The sequence below is a fragment of the Taudactylus pleione genome, unplaced genomic scaffold (genome assembly GCF_031769625.1).
Source record: "Taudactylus pleione unplaced genomic scaffold, aTauple2 ptg001061l, whole genome shotgun sequence".
In the NCBI taxonomy this organism is placed as follows: Eukaryota; Metazoa; Chordata; class Amphibia; order Anura; family Myobatrachidae; genus Taudactylus; species Taudactylus pleione.
The window spans coordinates 526749-550638 of NW_028285462.1; the positions used below are offsets into that span (position 1 = coordinate 526749).

The 23890-nt window shown below is 48.9% G+C and overlaps 1 protein-coding gene across 4 annotated transcripts in view; it reads right to left on the reverse strand.

The window, feature by feature from the left end:
* Window positions 1–23890, reverse strand: part of PTPRO (protein tyrosine phosphatase receptor type O) — a 640592-nt gene that overhangs the window by 252827 nt on the left and 363875 nt on the right. For all 4 annotated transcript variants that reach the window (XM_088461537.1, XM_088461535.1, XM_088461536.1 and 1 more), the window contains exons 15-16: window positions 15640–15760; window positions 8253–8321 (exon numbers count right to left, since the gene is read on the reverse strand). In XM_088461537.1, coding sequence (XP_088317663.1) covers window positions 8253–8321; window positions 15640–15760 — 190 coding nt within the window. The remainder of the gene's footprint in view (window positions 1–8252; window positions 8322–15639; window positions 15761–23890) is intronic.

The window sequence follows — 23890 nt, forward strand, 5'->3', positions numbered from 1 at the left end:
TGAGAAGTCAGCAGTGGGCGTCCCTATGCTGGGCTGTGCTTACACTGTACAGATATGAGAAGGCAGCAGTGTGTGTCCCTATGCTGGGCTGTGCTTACACTGTACGGATATGAGGAGGCAGCAGTGGGGGTACCTATGCTGGGCTGTACTTACACTGTACGGATATGAGGAGGCAGCAGTGAGTGTCCCTATGCTGGGCTGTGATTACACTGTACGGATATGAGGAGGCAGCAGTGGGCGTCCCTATGCTGGGCTGTGATTACACTGTACAGATATGGGAAGGCAGCAGTGAGAGTCCCTATGCTGGGCTGTGCTTACACTGTATGGATATGAGGCAGCAGTGGGCATCCCTATGCTGGGTTGTGCTTACACTGTACGGATATAAGGTGGCAGCAGTGGGCGTCCCTATGCTGGGCTGTACTTACGCTGTACGGATATGAGGAGGTAGCAGTGGCGTCCCTATGCTGGGCTGTGATTACACTGTACAAATATGAGAAGGCAGCAGTGGGCGTCCCTATGCTGGGCTGTGCTTACACTATATGTATATGAGGAGGCAGCAGTGGGTGTCCCTATGCTGGGCTGTGCTTACACTGTAAGTATATGAGGAGGCAGCAGTGGGAGTCCCTATGCTGGGCTGTGCTTACACTGTATGTATATGAGGAGGCAGCAGTGGGTGTCCCTATGCTGGGCTGTGCTTACGCTGTATGTATATGAGGAGGCAGCAGTGGGTGTCCCTATGCTGGGCTGTGCTTACGCTGTATGTATATGAGGAGGCAGCAGTGGGTGTCCCTATGCTGGGATGTGCTTACACTGTACAGATATGAGAAGGCAGCAGTGGGGGTCCCTATGCTGGGCTGTGATTACACTGTACAAATATGAGAAGGCAGCAGTGGGCGTCCCTATGCTGGGCTGTGCTTACACTATATGTATATGAGGAGGCAGCAGTGGGTGTCCCTATGCTGGGCTGTGCTTTCACTTTAAGGATATGAGATGGCAGCAATAGACGTCCCTATGCTGGGCTGTGCTTACACTGTATGAATATGAGAAGGCAGCAGTGGGCGCCCCTATGCTGGGCTGTGCTTACACTGTACGGATATGAGGAGGCAGCAGTGGGCGGCCCTATGCTGGGCTGTGCTTACGCTGTACGGATATGAGGAGGCAGCAGTGGGCGTCCGTATGCTGGGCTGTGCTTACGCTGTACGGATATGAGAAGTCAGCAGTGGGCGTCCCTATGCTGGGCTGTGCTTACACTGTACAGATATGAGAAGGCAGCAGTGGGTGTCCCTATGCTGGGCTGTGCTTACGCTGTATGTATATGAGGAGGCAGCAGTGGGTGTCCCTATGCTGGGCTGTGCTTACGCTGTATGTATATGAGGAGGCAGCAGTGGGTGTCCCTATGCTGGGATGTGCTTACACTGTACGGATATGAGAAGGCAGCAGTGGGCGTCCCTATGCTGGGCTGTGCTTACACTGTACGTATATGAGAAGGCAGCAGTGGACGTCCCTATGCAGGGCTGTGCTTACACTTTACGGATAAGAGAAGGCAGCAGTGGACGTCCCTATGCTGGGCTGTGCTTACACTGTATGAATATGAGAAGGCAGCAGTGGGCGGCCCTATGCTGGGCTGTGCTTACACTGTACGGATATGAGGAGGCAGCAGTGGGCGGCCCTATGCTGGGCTGTGCTTACGCTGTGCGGATATGAGGAGGCAGCAGTGGGCGTCCCTATGCTGGGCTGTGCTTACACTGTACGGACATGAGAAGGCAGCAGTGGGCGTCACTATGCTGGGCTGTGCATACACTGTACGTATATGAGGAGACAGCAGTGGGCGTCCCTATGCTGGGCTGTGATTACACTGTACGGATATGAGAAGGCAGCAGTGGGCGTCCCTATGCTGGGCTGTGATTACACTGTACGGATATGAGAAGGCAGCAGTGGGCGTCCCTATGCTGGGCTGTGCTTACACTGTACGGATATGAGAAGGCAGCAGTGGGCGTCCCTATGCTGGGCTGTGATTACACTGTACGGATATGAGAAGGCAGCAGTGGGCGTCCCTATGCTGGGCTGTGCTTACACTGTATGGATATGAGAAGGCAGCAGTGAGCGTCCCTATGCTGGGCTGTGCTTACACTGTATGGATATGAGGAGACAGCAGTGGGCATCCCTATGCTGGGCTGTGCTTACACTGTATGGATATGAGAAGGCAGCAGTGGGAGTCCCTATGCTGGGCTGTGCTTACGCTGTACGGATATGAGGAGGCAGCAGTGGGTGTCCCTATGCTGGGCTGTGCTTACACTGTATGGATATGAGAAGGCAGCAGGGGGCGTCTCTATGCTGGGCTGTGAATACACTGTACGTATATGAGAAGGCAGCAGTGGGCGTCCCTATGCTGGGCTGTGATTACACTGTACGTATATGAGGAGGCAGCAGTGGGTGTCCCTATGCTGGGCTGTGCTTACACTGTACGTATATGAGAAGGCAGCAGTGGGCGTCCCTATGCTGGGCTGTGCTTACACTGTACGTATATGAGAAGGCAGCAGTGGGCGTCCCTATGCTGGGCTGTGCTTACACTGTACGTATATGAGAAGGCAGCAGTGGGCGTCCCTATGCTGGGCTGTGATTACGCTGTACGGATATGAGGAGGCAGCAGTGGGTGTCCCTATGCTGGGCTGTGCTTACACTGTACGGATATGAGAAGGCAGCAGGGGGCGTCTCTATGCTGGGCTGTGCTTACACTGTACGTATATGAGAAGGCAGCAGTGGACGTCCCTATGCTGGGCTGTGCTTACACTGTACGTATATGAGAAGGCAGCAGTGGGCGTCCCTATGCTGGGCTGTGCTTACACTGTATGGATATGAGGAGACAGCAGTGGGCGTCCCTATGCTGGGCTGTGCTTACACTGTACGGATATGAGAAGGCAGCAGTGGGCGTCCCTATGCTGAGCTGTGCTTACACTGTACGGATATGAGAAGGCAGCAGTGGGCGTCCCTATGCTGGGCTGTGATTACACTGTACGGATATGAGAAGGCAGCAGTGGGCGTCCCTATGCTGGGCTGTGATTACACTGTACGGATATGAGAAGGCAGCAGTGGGCGTCCCTATGCTGGGCTGTGATTACACTGTACGGATATGAGAAGGCAGCAGTGGGCGTCACTATGCTGGGCTGTGCTTACACTGTACGGATATGAGGAGGCAGCAGTAGGCATCCCTATGATGGGCTGTGCTTACACTGTACGGATATGAGACGGCAGCAGTGGGCGTCCCTATGCTGGGCTGTGATTACACTGTACGGATATGAGAAGGCAGCAGTGGGCGTCCCTATGCTGGGCTGTGATTACACTGTACGGATATGAGGAGGCAGCAGTAGGCATCCCTATGATGGGCTGTGCTTACACTGTACGGATATGAGAAGGCAGCAGTGGGCGTCCCTATGCTGGGCTGTGATTACACTGTACGGATATGAGAAGGCAGCAGTGGGCGTCACTATGCTGGGCTGTGCTTACACTGTACAGATATGAGAAGGCAGCAGTGGGCGTCCCTATGCTGGGCTGTGATTACACTGTACAGATATGAGAAGGCAGCAGTGGGCGTCCCTATGCTGGGCTGTGCTTACACTGTACGGATATGAGGAGGCAGCAGTGGGTGTCCCTATGCTGGGCTGTGCTTACACTGTACAGATATGAGAAGGCAGCAGTGAGCGTCCCTATGCTGGGCTGTATTACACTGTACGGATATGAGGAGGCAGCAGTGGATGTCCCTATGCTGGGCTGTACTTACACTGTACGGATATGAGAAGGCAGCAGTGGGTGTCCCTATGCTGGGCTGTGCTTACACTGTACAGATATGAGAAGGCAGCAGTGGGCGTCCCTATGCTGGGCTGTGATTACACTGTACAGATATGAGAAGGCAGCAGTGGGCGTCCCTATGCTGGGCTGTGATTACACTGTACGGATATGAGGAGGCAGCAGTGGGTGTCACTATGCTGGGCTGTGCTTACACTGTACGGATATGAGGAGGCAGCAGTAGGCATCCCTATGATGGGCTGTGCTTACACTGTACGGATATGAGACGGCAGTAGTGGGCGTCCCTATGCTGGGCTGTGATTACACTGTACGGATATGAGACGGCAGCAGTGGGCGTCCCTATGCTGGGCTGTGATTACACTGTACGGATATGAGAAGGCAGCAGTGGGCGTCACTATGCTGGGCTGTGCTTACACTGTACAGATATGAGAAGGCAGCAGTGGGCGTCCCTATGCTGGGCTGTGATTACACTGTACAGATATGAGAAGGCAGCAGTGAGCGTCCCTATGCTGGGCTGTATTACACTGTACGGATATGAGGAGGCAGCAGTGGATGTCCCTATGCTGGGCTGTACTTACACTGTACGGATATGAGAAGGCAGCAGTGAGCGTCCCTATGCTGGGCTGTGATTACACTGTACGGATATGAGGAGGCAGCAGTGGGTGTCACTATGCTGGGCTGTGCTTACACTGTACGGATATGAGGAGGCAGCAGTAGGCGTCCCTTTGCTGGGCTGTGCTTACACTGTACAGGTATGAGGAGGCAGCAGTGGGCGTCCCTATGCTGGGCTGTGCTTATACTGTACGGATATGAGGAGGCAGCAGTGGGTGTCCCTATGCTGGGCTGTGCTTACACTGTACAGATATGAGAAGGCAGCAGTGAGCGTCCCTATGCTGGGCTGTATTACACTGTACGGATATGAGGAGGCAGCAGTGGATGTCCCTATGCTGGGCTGTACTTACACTGTACGGATATGAGAAGGCAGCAGTGGGCGGCCCTATGCTGGGCTGTGATTACACTGTACGGATATGAGGAGGCAGCAGTGGGTGTCACTATGCTGGGCTGTGCTTACACTGTACGGATATGAGGAGGCAGCAGTAGGCGTCCCTATGCTGGGCTGTGCTTACACTGTACAGATATGAGAAGGCAGCAGTGAGCGTCCCTATGCTGGGCTGTGCTTACACTGGACAGATATGAGAAGGCAGCAGTGGGTGTCCCTATGCTGGGCTGTGCTTACACTGTACAGATATGAGAAGGCAGCAGTGAGCGTCCCTATGCTGAGCTGTGCTTACACTGTACGGATATGAGAAGGCAGCAGTGGGCGTCCCTATGCTGGGCTGTGATTACACTGTACGGATATGAGACGGCAGCAGTGGGCGTCCCTATGCTGGGCTGTGATTACACTGTACGGATATGAGAAGGCAGCAGTGGGCGTCCCTATGCTGGGCTGTGATTACACTGTACAGATATGAGAAGGCAGCAGTGGGCGTCCCTATGATGGGCTGTGCTTACACTGTACGGATATCAGACGGCAGCAGTGGGCGTCCCTATGCTGGGCTGTGATTACACTGTACGGATATGAGAAGGCAGCAGTGGGAGTCCCTATGCTGGGCTGTGATTACACTGTACGGATATGAGGAGGCAGCAGTGGGTGTCACTATGCTGGGCTGTGCTTACACTGTACGGATATGAGGAGGCAGCAGTAGGCATCCCTATGATGGGCTGTGCTTACACTGTACGGATATGAGACGGCAGCAGTGGGCGTCCCTATGCTGGGCTGTGATTACACTGTACGGATATGAGACGGCAGCAGTGGGCGTCCCTATGCTGGGCTGTGATTACACTGTACAGATATGAGGAGGCAGCAGTGGGTGTCCCTATGCTGGGCTGTGCTTACACTGTACGGATATGAGGAGGCAGCAGTGGGCGTCCCTATGCTGGGCTGTGATTACACTGTACGGATATGATAAGACAGCAGTGGGCGTCCCTATGCTCAGGTAAGCTTTGGAGACATTAGCATATTTTCGAAAATTGCAATCTGTAAGAGATCACAGCTACGATGGCATTAGCGTAAGTCTCGGAATCAGGCCCAATTTTGATATTATTAACCTATAGAGGCACCTTAACCACACAGACGCATTCTTCAATTTAATCTTCAAAAACAAGAAACACCAAAAACAGTTGGAGTAGATCCTTGGAAGAATGGCCCTCATTCAGAGCCGCTCGCTAGCGGCCGTACGCTCGTTCCGAGCGATGTTCGCACATCTGCGCATGCGTACGGTTTTTAGTACGCATGCGCGAACCAGTCAGTGCGGCCGAAAATCGTTTGTACGCTATATAGCGAGTGCCTGCTATTTTGAGTGACAGAATGAGGCATATGTGGGTGGTAACAGGGGAAGGTGCTTGAAAACGGGGTGGTGGAATTCGAACGCAGGCGTGCTTAAAGGTCAAAACGGGCGTTTTAAGGGTGTGCATAATTAATACATCAGCGTCATTGACCACGTCACTTGGTTTTTTTTAACTCAGAACTGCTCGCAAAATAGCGGTTGAAAATACCAACCACAAGAATAGCGAGCAGTTCATACGCTGTACGATGTACTCGATTAATCTAATAAATAGCGGACATGACGTATGGTGCGAGCGGCCAGGGGGCGTTTTAATCAAATAAACGAGCGTATGTTTTGCTCGCTCGTTCAGACTTAGAGGTGTGAACAGACTGCAATTTGCGAACGGATCATTTGAATAGCCACCCCTTGTTTTTGAACGAACGACCGCAAATAGCGAACGGCTCTGAATCAGGCCCAAAGTTTCTTACTTATATAGCAGTATCTATACATGTACTAAATAAAAATTACTTAAGGAACCTTTAACATTTGCACAAGCACTGGGAAACTCTTAGGACAAATTCAATTAGAAAAACAGGGCACAGGGTTTTTCCCGCGTATGTTAGGTTTTTTCCTAATCATTTGCCTGCGAGAATATCAGGTGCTGTAATTTCTATAGAAATGAACATGGCTTTTTTCTCGCAACTTCAGATCAAGTACAATTTTCCCTAAAATCCTTCTTTTAAAGATAAATTGTCGGGACTTGCTTTAGAACATCTTGGACACTCCCCCCCTTAATAACTAATTAAGCCATTGTAAGTTCCCAATTAACTTAAATAGTCCAGTAATAAGAGGTAATTATTGTTTTTGTTATTTTTTAATTGGTCTAAAATTACTCCAAAATCACTTTTTTTTCTACTTTTGTTTACATTTTTCATTTAATTCTTTTGCAATTAAACAAAATTAATTTGCTTTTATAATTTTTTCTTTAGCAAAAAATGCACAGCCATTCATTTTAAAGAATAATATTTTTTTCTTTGGGACAATAACAAACATTATTACTGTTACCCAATTTGTTTTACATTTTTTTAGGGTACAGCCATCCCCAATTTTTTTTTTTTTTAAATTACTGCAGATTTAAGCAGAAAATAAATTTGCAACCAATTTTTTTTAATTGAATACTGGGGCTATGAAAAGTGCGCATAGCCGTAATAATTGAAAAATGGTTGCTATGGGCGCTTTAGTTTATTGGTAAAATTATCATGCTCAATTGACCAATTCTGACCAGTTTCCATGGATATATTTCTTTTTCCATCTATTTCCATGAATACATTACTATTTCCATGGATATATTAATTGCTGTGATTTATTTCCATGGACACTGCTCTGACCTGTTTCCATGGATATATTTCTCTCTTCTGATCTATTTCCATAGCCTAAAAGCACACATTACCTTGCCGATTTCTTTGAGCGATTGAACGATAACGATAGGATTTAGGCACCACTGGGGGTGGTGGGGGGGGGGGTGTTTAACGGTTAGGCATTTAAGAGGGAGGGATAGGTTTAGGCCCAATGTGGGGGAGGGTTAGGGTTTGGCTGCTTTTAGGGTTAGGATACAGGGAGGGAGGGTTAGGGGGTGAAGGGTACTTACCAAACCCATCGGGATTCTGAGCATCGGGATGCCGCTGTCGGTCTTCTGACCGCCGGCATCCCAACTGCCGGTCTCCCGTATGTATTCCCTCAAAGACACCCTTGGTTTACATTATTCTTTTGAAGATTACTATTGATATACAATACAAATACAATTTGGACACTTTTAAATAACATTTACATTTAATATTTATTATAATGTGTAAAATCTTACTTTTTGCAGTTGTGTGCCGAACCAGACACATCAATGTTTCCGGAGCATCTTTATCTATGGCCCACAATGGCACACCTATGGCACCTATGGCACACCTTACAATCTATGCCACCTTCAAGCTCTGACCTGTTTGTATTTCTGTAGAAACTGCGCATTTATATCTGAGTCGCATCGCAAGAGAAGAATTGGCCGCTCTGCTCCTTCATGCACAAATGCCCCGTTATAGAGGAGAAAGTATTTGTATATTGCTCAGCACTCACCAGTTGTATGGAAGTTTCCCATCTCTCTCCAATGTGGCAAAATTGACAAACGTTCCAGCCCCACATTCCCTGTGTAAAAATGATTCATACATTGTTACTACAGAATGATACAATGTATATGAAATTCTCTGAACCTATATAACTACAGCGTGATCTACTGGTCTAGATAATTTCTGACACATTGTTACTACAGAACCAGATACTTTGATACTCTCTCTCTCTCTCTATATATATATTAGTGATAACTTGGGGGTTAATTAGCTCGGTAGACTGGGGTCAGTGGTGCAGTGAGTAGGTGCAGAATTAGAGTCCACACGTAGCGTTCCAGTTTAAATAAACATGAATGGTGCTTTACTTCCAGCATATGAAATCAGGAAACAGAAAAATAATAAACACCCTAGCCCTTCTTTAGGGCACTAGCTCACTTCTTGAGCCCTCTCTATTAAAGTGTAGCTTGTCTGCCAACAAAGTCCAAAGTCAGCTTAGCCCTGCTTCATGCAGGCTAACACAGGCTCCGGCCTGGTCTTTAGTTGGCTGGCTGCCACAGCCCCACAGTCTGGCCTGCTTCCTTGAAGGTACCATAGCTCAGTCCCAGAGTTTGATAGCCTTCCCTGTTTCCAACAGGTCTAGGCTCAGGCCTCCTGGCCCTCAATGGCTTGCTAGCACAGCGAGCTCTGTCTGACTGGTCTGCCTCAGTCCTACCTGGACTGAATCCACTGGGCAGCCCTTACACATCTCCCAGAATCCTCTTCTTCTCTGTGTGGGCGGATCTCTCCTGCCCCACACAGAATCTGCTGCTCACCAGTCCCATCTCTGGTGATACTGCCACAATATATTATATATATATATATATATATATATATATATATATATATATATATATATATTGTCAAAGTTTGTTTATTTGTTGGCGAATATCTTCCACAGCTCTCAAGGTAAAGCTGCCAAATCTTACATAGTTATTTAGTATCAAAAAAGTAACAGCTATTGGACCACAGCAAGAATGAGACAAAGCAACAGAGCGACAAATCTTATATATGAAAGTATTGGTCTGTTGGTTTGTCCGATTATGCATTCGGACACCGCTGCAACAAGTGGGATGAAACCAATTGGAGGTGGTCCAGTTGGATCCTGTCCAAGTTTTAGGGGGGTTAGGGTCCTTGTCGGACCTCCTGTTGGTGTACGTTGGGCAGCACTTTGACCCAGGGAGTCTGTTCTGATCATTCCACTGGATGGATTTGAACGAAAACTTCACAGAGTGGTAAATTCAGATCCCAGAAGACATACTATGGGGTTGAGGTCCCGGTCGGACCTCCCGTTGGTGTATGCTGGGCAGAATGGTGACCCGGGGAGCCTATAATGGGCCTTCCACTGGATGGATTTTGATGATTTTGGGTGGCAATTGGTCTGGGATGCCTAATGGAGTTGTTGGGGTCCCGGTTGGACCTCACAGTGGAGTGCACCAGGCAGAACTTTGACCCAGGGAGGCTGTTTTTGGCCTTCCACTGGATGGATTTGGATGACATCACATAATAATACTTAATAACTTGAAGATTTAAACCCAGACAATGCCTAGTACTTCAGCTACTGTAGTGGTCCATAAATCCAAAGAATAAGTCCAGATAATTTCTGATTCATACAGTCTATCCCTTTACAATATCTCTAGATGCAGACCCTTTCTCACCATGGGTGCCACCAAAACTAGTTGGCTAGTAGGAATGATAATCTGTGGCCATGTAATGTGTGTGGCCATCTTTGATTCTGATTGCTTGGTTGTCATAGGGATGGTATTTTCTGGTCTACAAATGGTGCTGAGAATCTCTAGGCTTGTCTACGAGAAAATGAAAGAAAAAAAACTTAGTGGAGAGCTGGAGGGAGTCCCTGGCCCCTACCTCCCCTCACAGCTCTCACTGGTTGCCAGACAGAATACAGCCTGTCCACCCTTCCCCAACACCTGGATCGCTCCCACACAGTGCCATGATAGAATCTGGTGACAGTAGTGGTCAGGGACACTAAGCCAAGCCACAATGTTACTATAAGATTTAATCATACCACTGCTGGATGCATAAAAAAAATATAAGATAAAAAAAGGAGAACAGGGGAAAAAAGGGAAGAGTGACAAGAACAAGAGGGGAGAGACAGGAGAAAGAGGGGTAAAGAGAAAGGGAAAGCGGTAGAAATAAAAAGGAGAGCCATATAAAGAGATAAGAGGGTTAGAGGGGAGCAATTTGGAAAGGTGGGGGAAGAGCGAGGGAAAAAAACCTGTAAACCAGGCCACAATAGCTTTTGACCCGGCGAGTGACGGGTCCATAGTAGCAGTATACAAATATAAAACAGATAAAAATACAACAGTGAGCACTTCCTGTCAATTACTTTTCTTTAGTCTGCGTTGTATCTGCACACGCAGTCCCCATCGCCATAGCTAATACGCGCAATGCGATGCATATGCAGGGCTAAAACAGCGGCTGAGTGCGTGCGTCCTCTCCTGTGCATTCCTTACTGAATCAGGTCCAGTGCAGTGAGTGTATGAGACTACGGAGAGTGTAGGGAGAAAGCAGGAGACACTGTGCAGTGAGTGTATGAGACTACGGAGAGTGTAGGGAGAAAGCAGGAGACACTGTGCAGTGAGTGGATGAGACTACGGAGAGTGTAGGGAGAAAGCAGGAGACACTGTGCAGTGAGTGTATGAGACTACCGAGAGTGTAGGGAGAAAGCAGGAGACACTGTGCAGTGAGTGTATGAGACTATGGAGAGTGTAGGGAGAAAGCAGGAGACACTGTGCAGTGAGTGGATGAGACTACGGAGAGTGTAGGGAGAAAGCAGGAGACACTGTGCAGTGAGTGGATGAGACTATGGAGAGTGTAGGGAGAAAGCAGGAGACACTGTGCAGTGAGTGGATGAGACTACGGAGAGTGTAGGGAGAAAGCAGGAGACACTGTGCAGTGAGTGGATGAGACTACGGAGAGTGTAGGGAGAAAGCAGGAGACACTGTGCAGTGAGTGTATGAGACTACGGAGAGTGTAGGGAGAAAGCAGGAGACACTGTGCAGTGAGTGTATGAGACTATGGAGAGTGTAGGGAGAAAGCAGGAGACACTGTGCAGTGAGTGGATGAGACTACGGAGAGTGTAGGGAGAAAGCAGGAGACACTGTGCAGTGAGTGTATGAGACTACGGAGAGTGTTAGGAGAAAGCAGGAGACACTGTACAGTGAGTGCGGAGAGTGTAGGGAGAAAGCAGGAGACACTGTGCAGTGAGTGCATGAGACTACGGAGAGTGTAGGGAGAAAGCAGGAGACTGAGCAGTGAGTGCATGAGACTATGGAGAGTGTAGGGAGAAAGCAGGAGACACTGTGCAGTGAGTGTATGAGACTATGGAGAGTGTTAGGAGAAAGCAGGAGACACTGTGCAGTGAGTGTATGAGACTACGGAGAGTGTAGGGAGAAAGCAGGAGACACTGTGCAGTGAGTGTATGAGACTACGGAGAGTGTTAGGAGAAAGCAGGAGACACTGTGCAGTGAGTGGATGAGACTACGGAGAGTGTAGGGAGAAAGCAGGAGACACTGTGCAGTGAGTGTATGAGACTACGGAGAGTGTAGGGAGAAAGCAGGAGACACTGTGCAGTGAGTGTATGAGACTACGGAGAGTGTTAGGAGAAAGCAGGAGACACTGTGGAATGAGTGGATGAGACTATGGATAGTGTTAGGAGAAAGCAGGAGACACTGTGCAGTGAGTGTATGAGACTACGGAGAGTGTAGGGAGAAAGCAGGAGACACTGTGCAGTGAGTGTATGAGACTACGGAGAGTGTAGGGAGAAAGCAGGAGACACTGTGCAGTGAGTGTATGAGACTACGGAGAGTGTAGGGAGAAAGCAGGAGACACTGTGCAGTGAGTGTATGAGACTATGGATAGTGTTAGGAGAAAGCAGGAGACACTGTGGAATGAGTAGATGAGACATGGAAAGTGTAGGGAGAAAGCAGGAGACACTGTGGAATGAGTAGATGAGACATGGAAAGTGTAGGGAGAAAGCAGGAGACACTGTGGAATGAGTGGATGAGATATGGAAAATTTTGGGAGAAAGCAGGAGACTGTGGAATGAGTGGTTGAGACTATGGATAGTATTAGGAGAAAGCAGGAGACACTGTGGAATGAGTAGGTGAGACTATGGATAGTGTTGGGAGAAAGCAGGAGACACTGTGGACTTAGTAGATGAGACTTGGAAAGTGTTGGGAGAAAGCAGGAGACACTGTGGAATGAGTGGATGAGATATGGAAAATGTTGTGAGAAGGCAGGAGACACTGTGGAATGAGTAGATGAGACATGGAAAGTGTTGGGATAAAGCAGGAGACACTGTGGAATGAGTGGATGAGATATGGAAAGTGTTGGGATAAAGCAGGAGACACTGTGCAGTGAGTGGATGAGACTATGGATAGTGTTAGGAGAAAGCAGGAGACACTGTGCAGTGAGTGTATGAGACTACGGAGAGTGTTAGGAGAAAGCAGGAGACACTGTGCAGTGAGTGTATGAGACTACGGAGAGTGTAGGGAGAAAGCAGGAAACACTGTGCAGTGAGTGTATGAGACTACGGAGAGTATAGGGAGAAAGCAGGAGACACTGTGCAGTGAGTGGATGAGACTATGGATAGTGTTAGGAGAAAGCAGGAGACACTGTGCAGTGAGTGTATGAGACTACGGAGAGTGTAGGGAGAAAGCAGGAGACACTGTGCAGTGAGTGTATGAGACTACGGAGAGTGTAGGGAGAAAGCAGGAGACACTGTGGAATGGGTGGATGAGATATGGAAAATGTTGGGAGAAAGCAGGAGACACTGTGCAGTGAGTGTATGAGACTACGGAGAGTGTTAGGAGAAAGCAGGAGACACTGTGGAATGAGTGGATGAGACTATGGATAGTATTAGGAGAAAGCAGGAGACACTGTGGAATGAGTAGATGAGACATGGAAAGTGTAGGGAGAAAGCAGGAGACACTGTGGAATGAGTAGATGAGACATGGAAAGTGTAGGGAGAAAGCAGGAGACACTGTGGAATGAGTGGATGAGACTATGGATGGTGTTAGGAGAAAGCAGGAGACACTGTGGAATGAGTAGATGAGACATGGAAAGTGTTGGAAGAAAGCAGGAGACACTGTGGAATGAGTAGATGAGACATGGAAAGTGTTGGGAGAAAGCAGGAGACACTGTGGAATGAGTAGATGAGACATGGAAAGTGTAGGGAGAAAGCAGGAGACACTGTGGAATGAGTAGATGAGACATGGAAAGTGTAGGGAGAAAGCAGGAGACACTGTGGAATGAGTGGTTGAGACTATGGATAGTGTTAGGAGAAAGCAGGAGACACTGTGGAATGAGTAGGTGAGACTATGGATAGTGTTGGGAGAAAGCAGGAGACACTGTGGACTGAGTAGATGAGACTTGGAAAGTGTTGGGAGAAAGCAGGAGACACTGTGGAATGAGTGGATGAGATATGGAAAATGTTGGAAGAAAGCAGAAGACACTGTGGAATGAGTGGATGAGATATGGAAAGTGTAGGAAGAAAGCAGGAGACACTGTGGAATGAGTAGATGAGACTATGGAAAGTGTGTTAAACAGAAGAGACACACTACTAAGCAGTGAATTTTGTATTGAGTTTGAGCATAACATTCTCAGCAGTGACTGTGGGTCTGAGCTACTGTATGAGGGCCAGCATGCGATTGGAAAAAAAAAAATCACAGAACCATGGGCGGCTGAATATAGGAGGGTCCCCATGTGGAGTCTCCTGGTGGGCCCCCTCTTCTCTTGCGGGTGGCACATGTGCAGGTCTCTGGGAACATTGTACCTACGCCATGTTCACAGGGATTTCTCTTCACATGCGCAAATCTCTGGGAAAATGGCCGCCGCTCCATCTTCCGAATGTTTTGTACAGTGCTGAAGCGAGTCTCCAGAGAGATGGGTGCAGGTTGTGCTCCCCTAGACCTAGGGGCCTCTGTGCACCGCTTACCCTGCACCCATTATATATACATCCCTGACCAGGACCCCAAAAGAAGTAATTTTAGAATTATTTTTAAACCACCAATTCATTATACTTAATGATTTTATATATATTTTTATATCTACAGTGCATACTCCTAATTTCTCCTGCTGTGTGATGTTCTGGTTTTGTTGTGGGCCTGGGGGTGGTGATAGGAGCAGACACTGAAGCAGACTTAAATGAAAATGTGGAACTTTTAATGAGTGGTTTAGTAGACATGAATATGGCAAAAATGAAAAAGTCCAGATATAGCACCAAGTGCACTTGGGAACTGTAGTGAGGTAAATGGGAAAAAGTCCAGGTAGTGACAGTCAGGAGACAGGTATGGTGAGCTGAGGTAAAATGCAGGCTGAGGAGATATTATCCAGCGGAGTGTAAGTGGAGGCAAGGTGCAGGGTGACAGGAGACTCAGGTACTCAGGCAGGAGGAAGGTAAATGGAGGGTGCAGGGAAGTCCAGCGGGGTCGGAGCAGGCAGAGATGTAACAGGCTAGGTAGCGTTTCCAGGAGGCAGGTAATGAGCACAGGAACTCTCTCAGCTGTCGCTGAAAAACACGTTGCACTGGCAATGAAGAGAGGCTCTGGACCTCCCTAAATACCAAGTGCCGTACCGTGACTGGCCGGAGAGAGCACATGACACACCAGGATTGGGCGATTAGGTCACATGGCCGGAGGCAAGATGGCGGTGCCCATGCCGAGTGGAACAGATACACCACCAGGCCTCCCAGCCCAGAGTGACAACATGACCGCACAGAACCACGCCACCGCCAGACGCCCCCCGCCACAGTGACCTCACAGGTATGACCCGTCGACCAACATGCCGAGAAACCCTGGTCGTGACATGCTGTACCACGCACATGCTGACACTGTATGGTTTATACTAGTAGTGATAAATTCATTAAAAAGTTGTGTATTTTTGGCATGTGAATAATCTGGGCTTGTCAGACGGGCTGGGTATGATATGCCAAAAAGCCGCCGGTTCAAATCCCAACACCGGAAGCCCGATGGAGTGAAATCCCGACAGGGGTGGTAAGTACCCTAACCCTCCTCCTCTGAATCCGGCCCTAAATCCATTAGTGAGTACACAATCGTCTGTCCAGCGCTATCACAGAGATAACACAAATCACTGCTTCATGCTGAACTACTCTGTAAGAATATTCAAAACCTATTTATAGAACCATTATTAACATCATCAACAGTTACATATATAGCGAGAGCTTATTCCGTTGCACTTTACAATTGGGAACTGTGCCTAGTGTCTGGTGTTCAACATTGTAACAGTATTTATGGTTTTTATTAAAAGTTCCTACACAAAAGTGATTCAGACTCTGACTTATTTTCTGATACCAGACAGAAGTGTGAAGCTACAATTACCTGGACATTTGCAGATGTTTCCGTCGTAAAATAATTAGAGTCACCAGCAACAGTCCAATGAGCAGGATGCTGAGGATAGCCAGCAGTGATATCACCACCACATTGGGGTTCACTTCAGCAACTAGAAGGCAGAACAGAGATTTAACCCAACAGTTTCCCTTTATACAATAACCCAATGAGTTTTGTGTCGGGAATACGCGGTTTTTCACTTCTGCAAGATTTCCTTCCCCACACAAATGGACCAATCCACTGTGCATTTATAAATGTGCATTTTGCAGAGAACTGGAATGATGAAAGACATAATATTCTGCTTTGTGATGCAGTTGGTGTACAATGGGAAGGATTCAAACTCCACTGACAAACTGTATAGAATAATTGTCGTGCGCTCTGGGGTAATCCTATTCTGTTAAATGGATATGTTTGCATATTATTTTAAATGATTAGATCAGAAAACTGTCCAACTTTATATTGACACAATCCCAACTTGTAATCTGTGGGTAGGGTGTTCTTAAAATAGTTTTTTTAAAGTCTGTGTATCCTCCCAGTCCCTTCTGAAGAAATGTCCGTATTTATGTCCAAGAAGACAAAAGACTCTCAGGGAGAAAGTTCCTGGACAATCCCAAAATTGTGGTCCCATGGAGTCTGTAGGATGGGTGTTCTTCTAATGTAAGCTGGTGACAATGCAGCCCTCTTCGTACTCCTCTCCACCTCAAATATAATGCTATTGTACAGTATCAGGAACTTGATAAAACACGATGGTGCAGGATAGGTAAGAAATGCATGTACTTCCCAAATATTACAGTATTTTCCTGCTGGTTCTCCTAGTCCCGATGCTTGCAGCGGTGGAGGGGAGTGTCTCCTAGTCCCGGTGCTTGCAGCGGTGGAGGAGAGTGTCTCCTAGTCCCTGTGCTTGCAGCGGTGGAGGCGAGTGTCTCCTAGTCCCTGTGCTTGCAGCGGTGAAGGCGAGGGTCTCCTAGTCCCGGTGCTTGCAGCGGTGGAGGAGAGTGTCTCCTAGTCCCTGTGCTTGCAGCGGTGGAGGCGAGTGTCTCCTAGTCCCTGTGCTTGCAGCGGTGAAGGCGAGGGTCTCCTAGTCCCGGTGCTTGCAGCGGTGGAGGAGAGTGTCTCCTAGTCCCGGTGCTTGCAGCTGTGGAGGTGAGTGTCTCCTAGTCCCGGTGCTTGCAGCGGTGGAGGGGAGTGTCTCCTAGTCCCGGTGCTTGCAGCGGTGGAGGCGAGGGTCTCCTAGTCCCGGTGCTTGCAGCGGTGGAGGCGAGTGTCTCCTAGTCCCTGTGCTTGCAGCGGTGAAGGCGAGGGTCTCCTAGTCCCGGTGCTTGCAGCGGTGGAGGAGAGTGTCTCCTAGTCCCTGTGCTTGCAGCGGTGGAGGCGAGTGTCTCCTAGTCCCTGTGCTTGCAGCGGTGAAGGCGAGGGTCTCCTAGTCCCGGTGCTTGCAGCGGTGGAGGAGAGTGTCTCCTAGTCCCGGTGCTTGCAGCGGTGGAGGAGAGTGTCTCCTAGTCCCGTTGCTTGCAGCTGTGGAGGTGAGTGTCTCCTAGTCCCTGTGCTTGCAGCGGTGGAGGGGAGTGTCTCCTAGTCCCGGTGCTTGCAGCGGTGGAGGCGAGGGTCTCCTAGTCCCGGTGCTTGCAGCGGTGGAGGCGAGGGTCTCCTAGTCCCGGTGCTTGCAGCGGTGGAGGTGAGTGTCTACTAGTCCCGATGCTTGCAGCGGTGGAGGCGAGTGTCTACTAGTCCTGGTGCTTCCAGCGGTGGAGGGGAGTGTCTCCTAGTCCCGGTGCTTGCATCGGTGGAGGCGAGTGTCTCCTAGTCCTGGTGCTTGCAGCGGTGGAGGCGAGTGTCTCCTAGTCCTGGTGCTTGCAGCAGTGGAGGCGAGTGTTAATATGCATGCAGGTAAAAGGCACTATAGATAATACTATGCACTTGTGTCTGATATTAAATCACTTTTATTGATTTAAACATGTGTACCCTGACTCAGAGTCTGACTACTAAAAGGGTTCATCTACGTAAATAGACATTAGCAGTCTCTATAAAAAGGGTCCAAATTGCACTTCCCCCCAGGAAGACCGATCACCTCAGGAATAGACTCATTGACATCATTAATCTCACAATATATTGAGCACTTCTTGCAAAAATACGTAAGAGAACAAAAATCATAAATTAGAGACACTACTCAGATCCTTAACATTCTTGTAAGATATACAGTGGAAGGATGGATACTGGCTGGCCACCAGCGATATAACATCGCTATATACAGTGATTGACCACAAACAAGGTCTGGATAGTGTCAGATACTAATTTCATACTCACACATATAGTAATTACAGTATATGTGGTCTGAGGGGGAATTCTACTTACAGAGCTGCGGCAACGCAATGGGAACCAAGTTTGCACCAAGCTACGCCAACCTATTCATGAGCCTTTGGGAGATCAGGGATATTTGGGCAAGGCGTGATCTTGGTGCAAACTTGGTTATTTGGAGTTGCTATATTGACGATATATTATTTATATGGCAGGGAGATGAAACATCATTGATAGAGTTCACACAACACATCAACCAAAACTTAATATTCACCACCAATTACGATAGGGAGAAAGTGGAATTTCTTGATCTAGAAATATACATTAAAAAAATCAAACATTCAACCAATGCTATGAATCCTAGTTGGATTCATAGCATTCCACAGAGTCAGTTCACACGCATCCACAGGAACTGTACGAATATTGAGGACTATAAAATACAGGGACAGAATCTAGTAAATCAATTCAAAGAAAAACATTACAATAAGTCACAAGTAGAGGAAGCCTACGAGAACCGGGAGACATGGAGAATAATAAAAGATATTTTATTACCAACTACACCAATCCAGCCCCCAAAGTCAAAAATATTTTGAAGAAACATTGGTCTATGTTACATCTGGACAGTAAATTGACAACAAATTTGCCTGATATGCCCGACACAGTATATAGGAAGGCGCCAGATCTCAAGCAAAAGCTGGTTAGGAATCACTTGAAAAACAATTCCGGGAAACAATCCACGATAGATGGACAAACGCCAAAAACAGGTTTTTATTTTTGTGGCCGGTGCCAAAAATGTAAAAACCAAGGCTACCGCCCCAGTAGACAGCTTCATCAGTAACAAAACTCAGCAGCAATACAAGATACGACACACAAGAATGTAATTTACGTCCTTGAATGTCCTTGTTGTTTACAATACGTAGGACGCATGATAAGAAGTCTGAAAACAAGAGTTGGCGAACACATCCCCAACATTAAAATGGATTTTGAACAGTATAGTGTGTCAGAACGCTTTAATATGGAACATCAGAATAACCCCAAACGGCTAAAACTCCTAGCAATAGACCAGGTTATACCCAATTGGAGGGGAGGGGGATCATAGCCTTAAGATAGATAAGATAGAGAGTAGATGGATTTTTAACCTACACACTCTCATCCCGAAAGGATTAAATATTGACCCATAGGTTCAGATATAGTGGAGGAAATAGAAAAACCACGTTGTAACGCAGTCCCACTGGCAATCAAGTAAACTCTCAACCAAATTTCCAAAGACTTAACAGACTACCCATTTGGAACACAAATGGGCTCTAGCATAAAGTAGTACAGGGCGATATACAGTACATAATCACTATAGATATAAGCAATATCACCAAAAAGGGATAGACTATGGTAAGATACTAATTTAATATGTAGAAACATACAGTATTCGTTGATTTAAAGAGATGAATCACCATTCATTAACATATGAAAATGGAACACATTATGACTCAGTATAACCATAGAAATGGCTTCCCACTGGGAGGTACATTGCATTAACATAAGACTCATACAAGCAGTTATAATGCCCATTTAATAATATGGCCACTGGGGGAGATTAGCATGAACATCGTGGGCATGCAAAAAGAAGGAGATCCATGGAGTATAAATAAACCAATAAGATGGCCGCCCGCTACACAGCGACACAATCTGAGACCAAGGACTTCAACAATAAGATGGCCGCCGTAAGATATTAAGCACTACAAATAATCTCTGCCAAGATGGCCGCCATAGGCGGCGCATGCGCAATGGCACTATGGGGACTCCAACACATGCTCTAGTGAGAGGGACACGCAAGCTAACTGTGACTAACTGACAAATCCGGAAGTGAGGGAAACGCTGACACCGTTAACAAGGTAACAGGTACTGTAATTGACCACCTTATATAAAGGACGGGATGGAGAAGGATGGGCACCCTTGAAAAAGTTCATATTCTGGAAGAAACGCGTTGGGCCACTCCCCTTATTCGCAGGACTACTACTTGACAATAATTGTGCACTTTGGAACCTCTTTATAGAGACTGCTAATGTCTATTTACGTAGATGAACCCTTTTAGTAGTCAGACTCTGAGTCAGGGTACACATGTTTAAATCAATAAAAGTGATTTAATATCAGACACAAGTGCATAGTATTATCTATAGTGCCTTTTACCTGCATGCATATTAACACTCGCCTCCACCGCTGCAAGCACCGGGACTAGGAGACCCTCGCCTCCACCGCTGCAAGCACCGGGACTAGGAGACACTCCCCTCCACCGCTGCAAGCACCAGGACTAGGAGACACTCCCCTCCACCGCTGCAAGCACCGGGACTAGGAGACACTCCCCTCCATCGCTGCAAGCACAGGGACTAGGAGACACTCCCCTCCATCGCTGCAAGCACAGGGACTAGGAGACACTCACCTCCAGCGCTGCAAGCACCAGGACTAGGAGACACTCACCTCCACCGCTGCAAGCACAGGGACTAGGAGACACTCCCCTCCATCGCTGCAAGCACAGGGACTAGGAGACACTCCCCTCCAGCGCTGCAAGCACCAGGACTAGGAGACACTCACCTCCACCGCTGCAAGCACAGGGACTAGGAGACACTCCCCTCCATCGCTGCAAGCACAGGGACTAGGAGACACTCCCCTCCAGCGCTGCAAGCACCAGGACTAGGAGACACTCACCTCCACCGCTGCAAGCACAGGGACTAGGAGACCCTCGCCTCCACCGCTGCAAGCACCGGGACTAGGAGACACTCCCCTCCAGCGCTGCAAGCACCAGGACTAGGAGACACTCACCTCCACCGCTGCAAGCACAGGGACTAGGAGACACTCCCCTCCATCGCTGCAAGCACAGGGACTAGGAGACACTCCCCTCCAGCGCTGCAAGCACCAGGACTAGGAGACACTCACCTCCACCGCTGCAAGCACAGGGACTAGGAGACCCTCGCCTCCACCGCTGCAAGCACCGGGACTAGGAGACACTCCCCTCCAACGCTGCAAGCACCAGGACTAGGAGACACTCACCTCCACCGCTGCAAGCACAGGGACTAGGAGACACTCCCCTCCATCGCTGCAAGCACAGGGACTAGGAGACACTCCCCTCCATCGCTGCAAGCACCAGGACTAGGAGACCCTCGCCTCCACCGCTGCAAGCACCGGGACTAGGAGACAAGTGCATAGTATTATCTATAGTGCCTTTTACTTGCATGCATATTAACACTCGCCTCCACTGCTGCAAGCACCAGGACTAGGAGACACTCGCATCCACCGCTGCAAGCACCGGGACTCGGAGACACTCGCCTCCACCGCTGCAAGCACCAGGACTAGTAGACCCTCGCCTCCACCGCTGCAAGCACCGGGACTAGGAGACCCTCGCCTCCACCGCTGCAAGCACCGGGACTAGGAGACCCTCTCCTCCACCGCTGCAAGCACCGGGACTAGGAGACACTCACCTCCACCGCTGCAAGCACCGGGACTAGGAGACACTCACCTCCACCGCTGCAAGCACCGGGACTAGGAGACACTCCCCTCCAGCGCTGCAAGCACCGGGACTAGGAGACCCTCGCCTCCACCGCTGCAAGCACCGGGACTAGGAGACACTCCCCTCCACCGCTGCAAGCACCAGGACTAGGAGACACTCCCCTCCACCGCTGCAAGCACCGGGACTAGGAGACACTCCCCTCCACCGCTGCAAGCACCGGGACTAGGAGACACTCACCTCCACCGCTGCAAGCACAGGGACTAGGAGACACTCCCCTCCATCGCTGCAAGCACAGGGACTAGGAGACACTCCCCTCCAGCGCTGCAAGCACCAGGACTAGGAGACACTCACCTCCACCGCTGCAAGCACAGGGACTAGGAGACACTCCCCTCCATCGCTGCAAGCACAGGGACTAGGAGACACTCCCCTCCAGCGCTGCAAGCACCAGGACTAGGAGACACTCACCTCCACCGCTGCAAGCACAGGGACTAGGAGACCCTCGCCTCCACCGCTGCAAGCACCGGGACTAGGAGACACTCCCCTCCAACGCTGCAAGCACCAGGACTAGGAGACACTCACCTCCACCGCTGCAAGCACAGGGACTAGGAGACACTCCCCTCCATCGCTGCAAGCACAGGGACTAGGAGACACTCCCCTCCATCGCTGCAAGCACCAGGACTAGGAGACCCTCGCCTCCACCGCTGCAAGCACCGGGACTAGGAGACAAGTGCATAGTATTATCTATAGTGCCTTTTACTTGCATGCATATTAACACTCGCCTCCACTGCTGCAAGCACCAGGACTAGGAGACACTCGCATCCACCGCTGCAAGCACCGGGACTCGGAGACACTCGCCTCCACCGCTGCAAGCACCAGGACTAGTAGACGCTCGCCTCCACCGCTGCAAGCACCAGGACTAGTAGACCCTTGCCTCCACCGCTGCAAGCACAGGGACTAGGAGACCCTCGCCTCCACCGCTGCAAGCACCGGGACTAGGAGACCCTCGCCTTCACCGCTGCAAACACCGGGACTAGGAGACCCTCGCCTCCACTGCTGCAAGCACCGGGACTGGGAGACCCTCGCCTTCACCGCTGCAAGCACCGGGACTAGGAGACCCTCGCCTCCACCGCTGCAAGCACAGGGACTAGGAGACACTCGCCTCCACCGCTGCAAACACCGGGACTAGGAGACACTCACCTCCACCGCTGCAAGCACCAGGACTAGTAGAACCAGCAGGAAAATACTGTAATATTTGGGAAGTACATGCATTTCTTACCTATCCTGCACCATCGTGTTTTACCAAGTTCCTGATACTGTACAATAGCATTATATTAGAGGTGGAGAGGAGGACGAAGAGGGCTGCATTGTCACCAGCTTACATTAGAAGAACACCCATCCTACAGACACCACGGGACCACAATTTTGGGATTGTCCAGGAACTTTCTCCCTGAGAGTCTTTTGTCTTCTTGGACATAAATACGGACATTTCTTCAGAAGGGACTGGGAGGATACACAGACTTTAAAAAAACAATTTTAAGAACACCCTACCCACAGATTACAAGTTGGGATTGTGTCAATATAAAGTGGGACAATTTTCTGATCTAATCATTTAAAATAATATACAAACATATCCATTTAACAGAATAGGATTACCGAGAGCGCACCACAATTATTCTATACATTTGTCTGAAAAGAGGAAGAGATACCTCAACTTGTGGAGCAGGCAGGACATTTCCACACAGGACCAGGAGCGCTATATTTTCTACCCTGAATACACTGGCAAAGTGCAACATGTAACAGCCAAATGATGTTTTCAGCTTTTTCCTTTATGTCCCTGGTAATGCTTGGAGATATCTCTATTATTCAGCAATGACTAAATGCACAATAAAATTCTTCTTGTTATGCAATTTTCATACAATTCTTACATATATCCCTAATATCTGGGCTTTATAACTAGCAGGTAAGTTTTGGCTTTTTGGGTGATTTTCTATCGGTTTTGCAAACATACCATTTAGTAAAGGCAAAACCGAAGGAAACCCAACAAAAGCCTTTAGAACGGTGTTTCTCAAACTCACTCCTCAGGGGGCAGTAACAGCGCTTTAGAACATCAGAACAACACTCAGTTTTTTACACAGATTTGCTCATGTGGAAACTCCCCAAACAATGGAGCTGCCTGTGGGGGCCCATTTGGGAAAGCACTGCACAGATCACTATGAAAAAGCTTGTGGGGATAATGCAACAACAGGGAGACACAAAGCGTGGGGTCCCCCTGCCATAACATTAACCAGCCCAGGGCTGGAATTGCTCAGAAAGTGGGGACCCCAAAAATAAAATGGGTTCGCCACTCCCAAGGAACTACCAGCCCTGATGGCGAGTGCTGCGGAGGTTAATCGTAAAATAATAGACAATATTGTTCTTTACAGGTGGACTACAAGTACCAGCAAGCCT